Raw genomic sequence first — 13,199 nt, 5'->3', positions numbered from 1 at the left:
CAGAGCCCGACGCGGGGCTCGAACTCACGGACCGCGAGATCGTGACCTGGCTGAAGTGGGACGCTTAACCGACTGCGCCACCCAGGCGCCCCCACCTCCATTTTTCTTATGGGCTGGATATTCACTGGTAGCTCAGGTATGCTTTGAGTTTTTAGACATCAGACTGACCATCTTGGTATTTTCTGGATGACATTAGTATTTAGATAATTCCTACTGAGTGAGTGACCCTGTCTGGTGGGAAGAGCCAGGTATATGGAGGAAGGGGAACAAACAGACACGAGGAGGCCTCTGTGAGTGTAGGAGCTCCAGAGGATATCTAATCAATGCCTCACCACACCGACGTGGTGGGAGTTTCTAGAAGCTGAACTCACTGCAGCGCACACCTCCCTGCTCGCTGTGAGACTTGGCCTTTCAGTCAGGACAGATGGCCTGCGTCCTTATCCACTCTAGGCTCAGAGGATTCACTATTTTATTTTCAGTTTCCTGTAGCATGAACTGTTCAGAGGAGTGTCAGATGTAACTGTTGTCCCTTTAAAATCGATTTCACAATTTTAACCTCTTTGACTTTTAACTGTTATTTGTAGCCTTGCATTTCTTTTCCAAACAAATGAACCTTGTGGTATTTCCTCAGGAAATGCTACATCTAAAAATAACTTTAAACATCTTTTAAACTAAAAGTATTCTGTCTTTACATAAAAGCTTGTTCTACCAAAATATGAAGAAGAAATCAGGTACCAATGATACTGTTTTCAGAATGACTGAGTGGGTGTAATTCTGTGATTTTGATAAAGGATGCCATAATGGTTTTTTTTTAATCTTTTAAACATTATCAGTACAGTTAAAATGTATATACTATAGGTAAACTTTTCTGAGTATTAAATTACATGTGAACCGGCTCTGTCCTTGTCACAGGGGCCTCCCCCATTCCCTTCAGACCCAGGAGTACCAGGGAAAGGGAAGGCCCCCTGAGAAATTCCAGACGCTCCACAGATAACCCTAAAATGTAGCATTTCAGGTGCACATTTCAGAATTTAATGGGGTGGAACTTGATTGTGCCTCCGGTGACAGCAGCAACAACCTCACTTAAAGTGTTAGTTAGGGTTCCCCTCATAGGCTCAGGGGTCAGGTGTACCTAGTGCAGCCATGGGCACTTCCTCAGTGTGACAATGTGAAGGACCAGCAGACTGCTCCAAGAGGAACTCCCCACTATGCTGAGGGTTTGCCTGCACCTTCCCACAAAGACAGGTCACATACCCAGACATAAGACAGAGCCTGTAAAGGGGACCCTTACATAACCAGCCAGTGAAACTCTCCTCTGCACCTGTCTTCATTGATGTCTTAAATTACCCGATGCTCTCTTGCATTTCAGGATCTGGAATCCCTTGACACCTATATCCAGAACACACTGTCTTCCCTCTACCCACCTTTTGAGGCCACGGCAGCCACGGTGCTCTGGCAGCTGTTCAGTGTGGCTGAGAGGCTCCACGGTGGGGATGGGCTGCGCTGCCTCACTGACTTCCTCATTCCAGCCAAGAAGGTCCTACAATACCTGCAGCAGGAAGCCTGTGTGAGTACCTGCCCTGCAAGGGCCAAAACCTGTGTGAGACCCTCCCCTCAGGGGACAGGGCCCGTGTGATGGTTTTCCCTGCAGAAGGAAACCTGGGAGACCCTCTCCTGCAGGTAATGCCTCCCTGTCCTTGACTGTATGGAAGAGACAGGCAAAGTGTTACTTGGTACCTGGAAAATATTTCAACTGAGCACATGAAATTCTAGATCTGGGGAATTATACCAGTGATGGAGGCAAAGGAAAACATGGAATTAAACTAATAATTAAAGCAGAAATAATTCAAGTGAGCATTTGTTGTTTTCTTTCTGAAAGGAAGCTGCGAGATTAATCTCAGCCATTTTTCATAGAGTTTAATCGCATAAAATGAAGAGATCTTCGCAGTCCACTCCAGGTTTGGGGTCCATAAGGTTACTGGCTCAGCTCCTTTCCTCTGACTTCTGGCTCCTTTTCTCCATAGTCACAAATGATGAATGAACTAGGGCTTTGTGTTCCAGAAACAGGCCTCTCAGACCTGCCAGCTGTAGAGCCCACTCTGTCCACAGGTATCCATTCTGTCCACAGGTATCCCCAGTGAACTTTGACTAGTCTTCAAGCCCAGGTTAATAGATTTCTTAGGTGCTTTTTTTTTTCCTGAGTGGTATTCTATTGTATGGAATACACTGCAATTTGTTTACTCATTCATAGATTCATACACATTTAGGTTGCTTCCAGTTTAGAATATTATGTATGAAGTTACTACGAACATCTGCATACAAGATCTGTGTGGGCTTATGTTTTCTTGGGTAAATAGCTAGAAGTGTGATTGCTGGGCCACTTCCAACCTCTGTCTCCTGATGACTTCAGTTTTATGCCTAAGATCCATTTTGAGTTAAATTTCTGTATATGGTGTGAGGTAAGCTTCAAATTTGTTTGTCTTTGCATGTCTTATCTATCCAATGGTTCCAGCACCATTTGTTGAAAAGACCACCGTCTTTTCTCCATTGACTCACCCAGGCAACATTGTTGAAAGTGAATTGTCAGTACAAGTGTGAATCTGTTCCTAGACTCTGTTTTGTTCCTCTGATCTGTCTCCCTTTCCTCCAGTAACATGGTTTTGATTACTGAACCTTTAGAGTGAATCCTGAAATCAGCTGGTATAAGGCCTCCCACTTTGTTCTTCTTTTTCAAAATTGTTTAGTTATTCTAGTGTCTTTGCATATATATAAAAAATTTAGAGGGGCGCCTGGGTGGCGCAGTCGGTTAAGCGTCCGACTTCGGCCAGGTCACGATCTCACGGTCCGTGAGTTCGAGCCCCGCGTCGGGCTCTGGGCTGATGGCTCAGAGCCTGGAGCCTGTTTCCAGTTCTGTGTCTCCCTCTCTCTCTGCCCCTCGCCCGTTCATGCTCTGTCTCTCTCTGTCCCAAAAATAAATAAACGTTGAAAAAAAAATTAAAAAAAATAAAAAAAAAAATTTAGAATCTGTTAATTTATAAAAATCATACTAGGAGTTTTGATTAAGATTGCTTTAAATCTGTAGATCAATTTAGGGGAGAAATGTCTTGGGATATTTTATTGTAGGTTATTTTTGAGGCAATCTTAAAATTAATGGCAGACAATTTGTGGGTATATTGCAGTGAGCTGCTATAGAGATTCATGGCTCAATCGTATAAAAGTACATTTGATATTAAAAAGTACAAAGATCTTAAAAAGTAAGATCTTTATTAATCAGTGCCTTTTATTATTCCATTGATATTGAAGTAGGGCTTTTAAAAAAAACTACCACTGGACTACTTTGATTTATTAAATTCTTTGAATGTCTTTTAGCTAGAATGACCACGGTAGAGAAATGACCAATGATATCCTACATTTGATTCTTTGTGTGAAGTCGTCTACACAGAGGATTTTTTCCTTTGTGATTGTGTATCTTTTGCACACTTAAAGGGTATTGATTGATAAGAAACAGAGGTAAACAGCAGCACAGGGAACAGAAACGCCTGTACCCTTTCAAAGGTGTGTTTTGAGAAGGTATTTTGACCTAATGTTTCACCTTCTTTCTTCTGTTGTGTTTCCTTTTCCTTTCATTTTAATCATAAGTCATCCGCCTTCCCATTTACAAAATTGCTTATTTTCTGAAAAAGCCATGTGAATACTACTACTCTTTAGTATCAATACATATTTACAAGTATACAATTTAATAAGCACAAAATGAAATTTAGGGATAACCTTGCTATTTGCATCTTTATATTGCTTTTTACTTTTGAATAAAGAAAATAAAATTCGATCATTTGCATGACATAGGAGAAAATGAACTTATCTCAACACCTATGCATATAAACATATCGTAGTTAATATAGATCAATGCAGTTTTTATTTACCTGCTGTGGTCGAAGTATGTGACTTGAAGAACATTACTAATCATACTAATTTTTTGTTGTATTCCTAAGATTTCAATGACCACCATTCTTCCATCCCTCTGTAGATACAGGAAATGTTCAAAGTGACTCATCAGCTTATTTATGACTTTCTTTCATCACAGTTTGGCTCAAAAACTATCTGCAGAAGTTAAAGGCAATCAGAAAGATATAGAAATAGAATGGTTTGCTTGATGGGGGTGGGGGGAGCAGGAGCAGGGGATTCCAATAAAGAAGATGAAATCAAATGGAAGCCAGAAAAGGAAGGAACAAACAAAACAAAGGCACAGGAATAAAAAGCACAACATATATAATAACTGGATGAAAACAAAGTTTTTAAATGGTAGCCCAGCAAAATTCCAGCCAAAGATAACTGGTGTAGCAATCATCATAAAAAATTAAATATAGTAAAAGGCAGAATACATTATCAAGGCTAAGGCAGATCATTGAGTAATAATACTGGTAACAACCAGGAATATGTAACACTCTGTAAACACCTAACAACATAGCCTGAAATGTTTGGTGCACAAACTGAGGGAATTAGAAGGAGTAAACATAATCATAATGGGAAAAGCAAATAGATAAACAGACCCCATATTACTTAGGATATGTCTGAACACCTGATTTCTCTCTTTCACTAATGGGCATGTGTAGAGTACTGAAGCCAGTAATTTTAAAATACACATCCTTCCCAAAGCACACATGCAACATTTTCCAGAATTAATCAAAATTTGATAAAATTCAGGTAAAATTTTACAATTAAAGGATATACATTTACTTCAAGAATGTATACAACTTGAGAATATTAGAGAGCATACACTCTTCTTAAGTGTACATATGCATTTATTGAAATGACCATTAATCATAGAATTAATCAGAATTAATCAGAATTAAGATTAATTAATTAATCAGAATTAATCCGATTGACCATTAATCAGAATTGACCATTAATCATAAGGTGGCAATAAATACCAAAGAATTAGTATCTAAAGATTGCAGTGCAGGGGTGCCTGGGTAGCCCAGTGGCTTAAGTGTCTGACTTCGGCTCAGGTCATGATCTCACTGTTTGTGAGTTCGAGTCCCACATTGGGTTCTGTGCTGACAGCTCAGAGCCTGGAGCCTGCTTTGGATTCTGTATCTCCCTCTCTCTCTTTCCATCCGTGCTCATGCTCTGTTTCTCTCTCTCAACAATAAATAAACGTTAAAAAAAAACTTTTTTTAAAGATTACAGTGCAATAAAACTCCAAATCAATAATGGCAACACCTTTACATTTGGGAAATTGTACATGTACTCCTAAGTGAAGGGTCAGAGAACAGCAGAAATTGGCAAAACATTTAGGGCCAATGAACAGGTGAGCCCTTTCTCTAGTTATGGTTTAGAAGTGTGAGAGAGACTTTAACTCCTGCCAAGCAACAAGAAAGCCCTACATAAACCAAAACAATTATACTTTCCTTTAAAACCATCCAAGAGGGGCGCCTGGGTGGCGCAGTCGGTTAAAGCGTCCGACTTCAGCCAGGTCACGATCTCGCGGTCCGTGAGTTCGAGCCCCGCGTCGGGCTCTGGGCTGATGGCTCAGAGCCTGGAGCCTGTTTCCGATTCTGTGTCTCCCTCTCTCTCTGCCCCTCCCCTGTTCATGCTCTGTCTCTCTCTGTCCCAAAAATAAATAAAAAAAAACGTTGAAAAAAAAAATTAAAAAAAAAAAATAAAACCATCCAAGAGCTGTGGATACACAGAGATCTAAAAGAACCAAATTATGGAGAGATAATGACTTCCTAAGTGAGCAAGAGCAGAAGACACTTTCAAACCTGGGACCAGTGACTGAAACTGCAGAGAGGGTGGGTGGAAGAGCAACCTGACAGGGAAGGACCATCTATGCTCAGAGGAGGAGAGATTGAACTTTAAGAAACCTCAGGGCTAGTCTCACATTTAGGTCCTTAATCCATTTTGAGTGAAAGAAAGTGGTCCAGTTTCTTTCTTTTGCATATAGGTGTCTGATTTTTTCAACACCATTTGTTGAAGAGACTGTCTTTTTCTCATTGGATATTTTTTCCTGCTTTGTCAAAGACTAATTGACCATATAACTGTGGGTTTATCTCTGTGTTTTCCATTCTGTTCCATTGAGCTATGTGTCTGTTTTTATGCCAGCACCATGCTATTTTGATTACTACAGCTTTGTAATATAATTTGAAGCCTGGAATTATGTTACCTCCAGCTTTTTTTTTCTTTTTCAAGGTTGCTTTGGCTCTTCAGGGTCTTTTGTTGTTCCATACAAATTTTAAGATTGTTTGTTCTAGTTCTGTGAAAAATGCTGCTGGTATTTCGATAGGGATTATGTTAAGTTTCTAGATTGCTTTGGGTAGCATAGACATTTTAACAATATTTCTTCTTACCATCCATGAGCATGGGATTTCTTTCCGTTTCTTTGTGTTGTCTTCAATTTTCTTTAATGTTTATTTATTTTTGAGAGAAAAAGCATGAACAGGGGAGGGGCAGCGAGAGAGGGAGACACAGAATCTGAAGCAGGCTCCAGGCTCTGAGTGGTCAGCACAGAGCCTGATGAGAGGCTTGAACTCACGAACCACGAGATCATGACCTGAGCCGAAGTCAGACGCTTAACCAACTGAGCCACCCAGACACCATCTTCAGTTTCTTTCATCAGCAGTTTATAGTTTTCAGTGTACAGGTCTTTCACCTCTTTGGTTAAGTTTATTCCCAGGTATTTTATTATTTTTGGTACAGTTGTAATGGGATTTTTTTCTTAATTTCTCTGTTGCTTCATCATTAGTGCATACAACTGCAATGTATTTCTGTACATTGATTTTGTATCCTGTGACCTTACTGAATTGATTTCTCAGGTCTAGTAGTTTTTGGTGGAGTCTGAAGGATTTTCTATAAGTAGTGTCATGTCATCTGCAAATAGTGGAAGTTTTACTTCTTCCTTACGGATTTGGATGCCTTTTATATCTTTTTTTTTATTTTATTTTTTTAATTTACGGCCAAGTTAGCATATAGTGCAACAATGATTTCAAGAATAGATTCCTTAATGTCCCTTACCCATTTATCCCATCCCCCCCCACAACCCCTCCAGTAACCCTCTATTTGTTCTCCCTATTTATGAGTCTCTTATGTTTTGTCCCCCTCCCTGTTTTTATTTTTGTTTCCCTTCCCTTATGTTCATCTGTTTTGTCTCTTAAAGTCCTCATATGAGTGAAGTCATATGATATTTGTCTTTGTCTGACTAATTTTGCTTGGCATAATACCCTCTAGTTCCATCCACATAGTTGCAAATGGCAAGATTTCATTCTTTTTGATTGCCGAGTAATATTCCTGTGTGTGTGTGTATGTGTGTGTGTATAGATACACACACACATACGCGCACGCGCACACACACACACACACACACACACATACATATACCACATCTTCTTTATCCATTCATCCATCAATGGACATTTGGGCTCTTTCCATACTTTGGCTATTGTCGATAGTGCTGCTATAAACATGGGGGTGCATGTGTCCCTTCAAAACAGCACACCTGTATCCCTTGGATAAATACCTAGTAGTGCAATTGCTGGGTCATATGGTAGTTCTATTTTTAATTTTTTGAGGAACCTCCATAGTATTTTCCAGAGTGGCTGCACCAGCTTGCATTCCCACCAGCAATGCAAAAGAGATCCTCTTTCTCTGCATCCTTGCCAACATCTGTTGTTGCCTGAGTTGCTAATGTTTGCCATTTTGACAGGAGTAAGGTGGTATCTCATTGTGGTTTTGATTTGTATTTCCCTGATGTTGAGCATTTTTTCATGTGTCGGTTGGCCATCTGGATGTCTTCTTTGGAGAAGTGTCTATTCATGTCTTTTGCCCATTTCTTCACTGGATTGTTTGTTTTAGGGTGTTGAGTTTGATAAGTTCTTTATAGATTTTGGATACTAACCCTTTATCTGATATGTCATTTGCAAATATCTTTTCCTATTCCGTCAGTTCCCTTTTAGTTTTGCTGATGGTTTCCTTCGCTGTGCAGAAGCTTTTTATCTTGAAGAGGTCCCAGTAGTTCATTTTTGCTTTTGTTTCCCTTGCCTCTGGAGACGTGTTGAGTAAGAAGTTGCTGCGGCCAAGGTCAAAGAGGTTTTTGCCTGCTTTCTCCTCTAAGATTTTGATGGATTCCTGTCTTACATTTAGGTCTTTCATCCATCTTGAGTTTATTTTTGTGTGTGGTGTAAGAAAGTGGTCCAGGTTCATTCTTCTGCATGTCGCTGTCCAGTTTTCCCAGCACCACTTGCGGAAGAGACTGTCTATTCCATTGGATATTCTTTCCTGCCTTGTCAAAGATTAGTTGGCCATACATTTGTGGGTCCATTTCTGGGTTCTCTATTCTGTTCCATTGATCTGAGTGTCTGTTTTTGTGCCATGGATGCCTTTTATTTCTTTTTGTTGTCTGCTTGCTGTGGCAAGGACTCCCAGTACTATGTTGAACAAAAGTGGTGAGAGTAGACATCCATGTCTTGTTCCTGACCTTAGGGGAAAGCTCTCAGTTTTTTACCATTGATGTCAGCTATGGGTTTTTCATATGTGACCTTTATGATGTTGAGGTCTGTTCCCTCTACACCTACTTTGTTGAGGGTTTTTATCATGAATGGATGTTGTACTTTGTCAAATGCTTTCTCTGCATCTACTGAAATGATCATATGGTTTTTATCCTTTCTCTTACTGATGTGACGTATCATGTCAATTGATTTCTGAATATTCAACCATTCTTGCGACCCAGGAATAAATCCTGCTACATCATGATGAGTGATTTTTTTAACATATTGTTGGATTTTGTTTGCTAGTACTTTGTTGAGGAGTTTTGCATCTGTGTTCATTAGAGATATTGGCCTTTAGCTCTCTTTTTTTGCTATTGTATCTCTATCTGGTTTTGGAATCAGTAATGTTGGCCTCATAGAATGAATTTGGGAGTTTTCCTTCCTCTTCTATTTTTGGGAATAATTGGAGAAAAATAGCTATTAACTCTTCTTTACATGTTTGGTAGAATTTGCCTGTGAAGCTGTCTGGCCCTGACCCTGTATGTGAGACCTGAAACCATTAAAAGTCCTATAAGCGAGCACAGGCAGTAATTTCTCTTGACACTGGCCATAGCAACATTTTTTTAGATATGTCTCCTGAGGCAAGGCAAACAAAAGCAAAAAAAAAAAAAAAACTATTGGGACTACACCAAAATAAAAAGCTTCTGCACAGCATATGAAACAATCAACAAAAGTAAAAGACAACCTAATGGGAGAAGATATTTTACAAATTATATATCCAATAAGAGTTTAGTATCTAAAATATATAAATAATTTATATAAATCAACACCAAAAAAATATTCTGATTAAAAATGGTCAGAATTAATGAACAGACATTTCTTCAAAGAAGACATACAGATGGCTAACAGGTACATGAAAAGATGTTCAACATCACTGATCATCAGGGAAATGCAAATCATAACTATAATGAGATATCACCTCATACCTGTGAGATTGGCTAAAATCAACAACCCAAGAAACAACATGTGCTGGCAAGGATTTGGAGAAAGGGAAACCCTCATGCGCTGTTGGTGGGAATGCAAATCGGTGCAGCCACTCTGGAAAACAGTATGGAGGTTCCTCAAAAAGTTAAAAAGGGAACTACCCTATGATCCAGTAATCACACTACTGTGTGGTTTACCCAAAGAATATGAAAACATTAATTCAAAGGGATATGTGCACCCTATGTTTATTGCAGCATTATTAACAATAGCCAAACTATGGAAGCAACCCAAGTGTCCACTGATAGATGAATGGGTAAAGCAGATGTGGGACACACACACACACACACACACACACACACACACACACACTGGAATATTACTCAGCCATAAAAATAAAATCTTACAATTTGCAACAACATGGAAGGAGCTAGACAGTGTAATGCTGAGCAAACTAAGTCAGAGAAAGACAAATACCATATGATCTCACTCATATGCAGAATTTAAACAAATGAGCAAAGAGAAAAAAGAGAGACCAACCAAGAACTATAGAGAGCACACTTAACTATAGAGAACACACTGATGGCTACCAGAGGAGAGGTGAGTAGGGGAGGAGTCAAAAAGGTGATGGGGATGAAGGAGTGCACTTGTGATGAACCCTGGGTATTGTATGGGAGGGTTGAATCACTAAATTGTACACCTGAAACTAATATTACACTGTATGTTAACTAACTGGAATTTAAATAAGATTTTTTAAAATATATGAGAAAAGCACAAAATGTGGGAGGGAGTAAATTGAATTGTACTACTCTAGGTTCTTACATTGTTTTAAAGTAACAAAATGTTACTTGAATAAAGACGCATGTTGTAGTCTTGAGAGCAACTACCGAAAGCAACACGAAGAGGTATAACCGAAAAATCAGTAGAGGAGATAAATGGAATCCAAAACACAGAAGAGAGGATAAAAGGAAGAACAAAGAAACAGATAGGCAAATAGATGAACAGATGACAGATGTGAAGATGACAGATTTAATCCAACCATATTTGTAATTATTTTCAACGTACTTAAATGAACTAAAAAATCCAACTGAAAGCAAATATTGCCCGACTCAGGCTGAGAAAAAGGCAAGACCAACTAAATGCTGGTTATAAGGAATGCCCTTTAAAATATAAACACATACAAAGGGTGAAAGAAAAAGAATGGAAAAAGATATGCCATTAAGTATGAGTAGGTGAGGTGATGATCTTTCTGTCAGACAAGTTAGGTCTCTGACAGAGTCACAGGAGACACATGGGGACAGGACAATTCATAGTGATAAAAGCCTCCATTTATCAACAGAGTACCTAGTAAGAGAGCTTCTGAGTACATTAAGACAAACAACTGGCAACACTAAATGGAAATTTTCATGTACTTCTGTCAAAAATTGATAAAATGATCAGTAAAAAAAAATCAATAAGGATATAAAAGATCCGAACAACACCTAACACACTGACCTATTTGACATTTATAGAACATTACATCCAACAAATGCAGAACACACATTCTTTCCAGTGCACATGAAATTTTTTCAAGATAGACAACATGCTGTAGGTCTCTAAAAAAATACAATTTCACAAATTTGAAAGGGCAGAAATAAAGTATTTTTTTGTAACCACAATGCTATCATCAGAATTAAATAACAACAAATAAGTAGAAACTCCCAAATTTTTGGAAATCAAATAACACATTTCGAAAGAACCCGTGACTTAGAGAAATCACAAGGAAAATTATTGGAACTGAATCATAATGAAAACACAATGTGCAGAAATGTTTACATACAACTAAAGCAATGCTTAATGTATAATATAGTTTAAACTAATATGTAGTTTTGTGGAGGAAGTCTGATATCACTTACCTAAATTTCCACCTTAAGGTAGGAAAAGAAGAGCTAATTAAATCCAATTTAATTGAACCCTAAACTGATTAAATATGAATGCAGAAATAAAGAGGGATAGCTTTTTCTGTGAAAACGAGTTGAATGTTCAGCAGAGACTCCCTAAAGTCTTACAAAAAGGTGCCATCACATTAGGTATGAGCAAGACACCTGAGAGACTGGGATATTTGGGGGGAAATCCAGAAGAGTTCTCTATCCATATTCTTTGCCTACGGTCTTTATGTTCTCGCTCCATTTGAGAGGTGCTGTGAGACACAGCAACATGACTGTGGCCAACCCAGGGGAGACAGTAGAGCCCCCAGGTCAGCAGAGAAAAGATGGGTCTCTGTGCCTGTTAGAGTCCCATGAAGAGACTGACCCACACAGAAATCTACCTCAGGGAGCTTAGTGTAGAGAACTATCATCTAGTAACGTGGGATTAACCGTAAAGGAGCCATGAGAGCTCACCTGGGGCTGAGGGAGAGCACTGGGAGGGACAAACCTCTAAGGGATGGAGGTTCAGGAATGTGCATTTACATATTTAAAGCAAAAATAAAACATTCTGAGTGTGCATGGCCATTCTTTTATAGTGATGGCCTGCTCTGACAGACCAGCTACCAGTCCTGATCACCCAGAGCCAGAGGGACTGTGAACAATGCGGTCAGCATGGGAGTCGCAGGGAGGGGGGGCAGGTCTCAGGGGTGTGGTGAGTGGTCACCTAGCACTGTGCAGGCCACTTAGGAAAACACCAGCAGAGGCTTTTGTCTATGAGTTAGGGTGAAACACAGAGAGGGGAGGGGACTGACTTCTCAGGCTCAAGGTCGCAAAAAGGAAACTGATAGATTGATGGCAGAAACATCTAGTAAATCTGTGTTTCAGAAGCCAATGAACAGCCAAATAAAAGCTGTTTCTTACATCGTGTTTGCAGAGAACTCATAGACATAAGTAAAATACTAAGTCCTGTATAAAAGTCAGCCTTGGAGAGGCAATGTCCAGAAGAGGCACTACTTGCCCACAGAAACTCTGGGGAAACCCAGCCTCTTGGTGGTCAGAGAGGCACCAGGTACACGACAAGACAGGTTTTTGCTTACTGACAAGCAGAAAAATATAAAGATTAATATTCAGAGCAGGGAGAATTCAGTACGATAGACTATCTGAAACTCTTGTCATATTCGTGGAAATATGTGTGGACACTATAGTGTCACACACAGTTAGAATCAGATATCTTAGACCACAGCAAAGGATCTAAAATACAGGACCAGATTTATTCATAACAGTACATGTTGTGACATTACTTACAATAGTTAAAAAATGGAAATAAATGTTAGGGGAATGGTTAAATTAATAGTGTATAAATATGATGGACTGTTATACACAGGTTAAAATTGTTTTGAAAGAAGTTTTTAAAAAATACATGAGGAAATTATTATAATATGAAGCCAAAAAGTGGTGTATATTTGTTTCACATCAGGTTTTTTTTTTTTGAATGTTTATTTATTTTTGTTTAAATTTTTTTTTCAACGTTTATTTATTTTTGGGACAGAGAGAGACAGAGCATGAACAGGGGAGGGGCAGAGAGAGAGGGAGACACAGAATCGGAAACAGGCTCCAGGCTCTGAGCCATCAGCCCAGAGCCTGACACGGGGCTCGAACTCACGGACCGCGAGATCGTGACCTGGCTGAAGTCGGACGTTTAACCGACTGCGCCACCCAGGCGCCCCTGTTTATTTATTTTTGATAGAGAGACAGAGACAGAGCATGAGTGGGGGAGGGGCAAAGAGAGAGTGAGACACAGAATCCGAAGCAGGCTCCAGGCTCCGAGCTA

General features: G+C 39.5%; 1 protein-coding gene across 1 annotated transcript in view; it reads left to right on the top strand.

The window, feature by feature from the left end:
• Window positions 1-1,369: 1,369 nt before the first annotated feature.
• The window catches only part of PLEKHG4B (pleckstrin homology and RhoGEF domain containing G4B), a gene marked incomplete at its 5' end in the record, with an annotated part of 56,505 nt that continues 44,675 nt past the window's right edge, over window positions 1,370-13,199 (top strand). The window contains one exon of the mRNA XM_032594206.1: window positions 1,370-1,567. Within this exon, the coding sequence (XP_032450097.1) occupies window positions 1,370-1,567 (198 nt within the window). The remainder of the gene's footprint in view (window positions 1,568-13,199) is intronic.

The sequence above is a fragment of the Lynx canadensis genome, chromosome A1 (assembly GCF_007474595.2).
Source record: "Lynx canadensis isolate LIC74 chromosome A1, mLynCan4.pri.v2, whole genome shotgun sequence".
NCBI lineage: Eukaryota > Metazoa > Chordata > Mammalia > Carnivora > Felidae > Lynx > Lynx canadensis.
The sequence above is the reverse complement of the archived record's forward strand: the minus strand, read 5'-3'. Positions and strand labels throughout refer to the sequence as shown.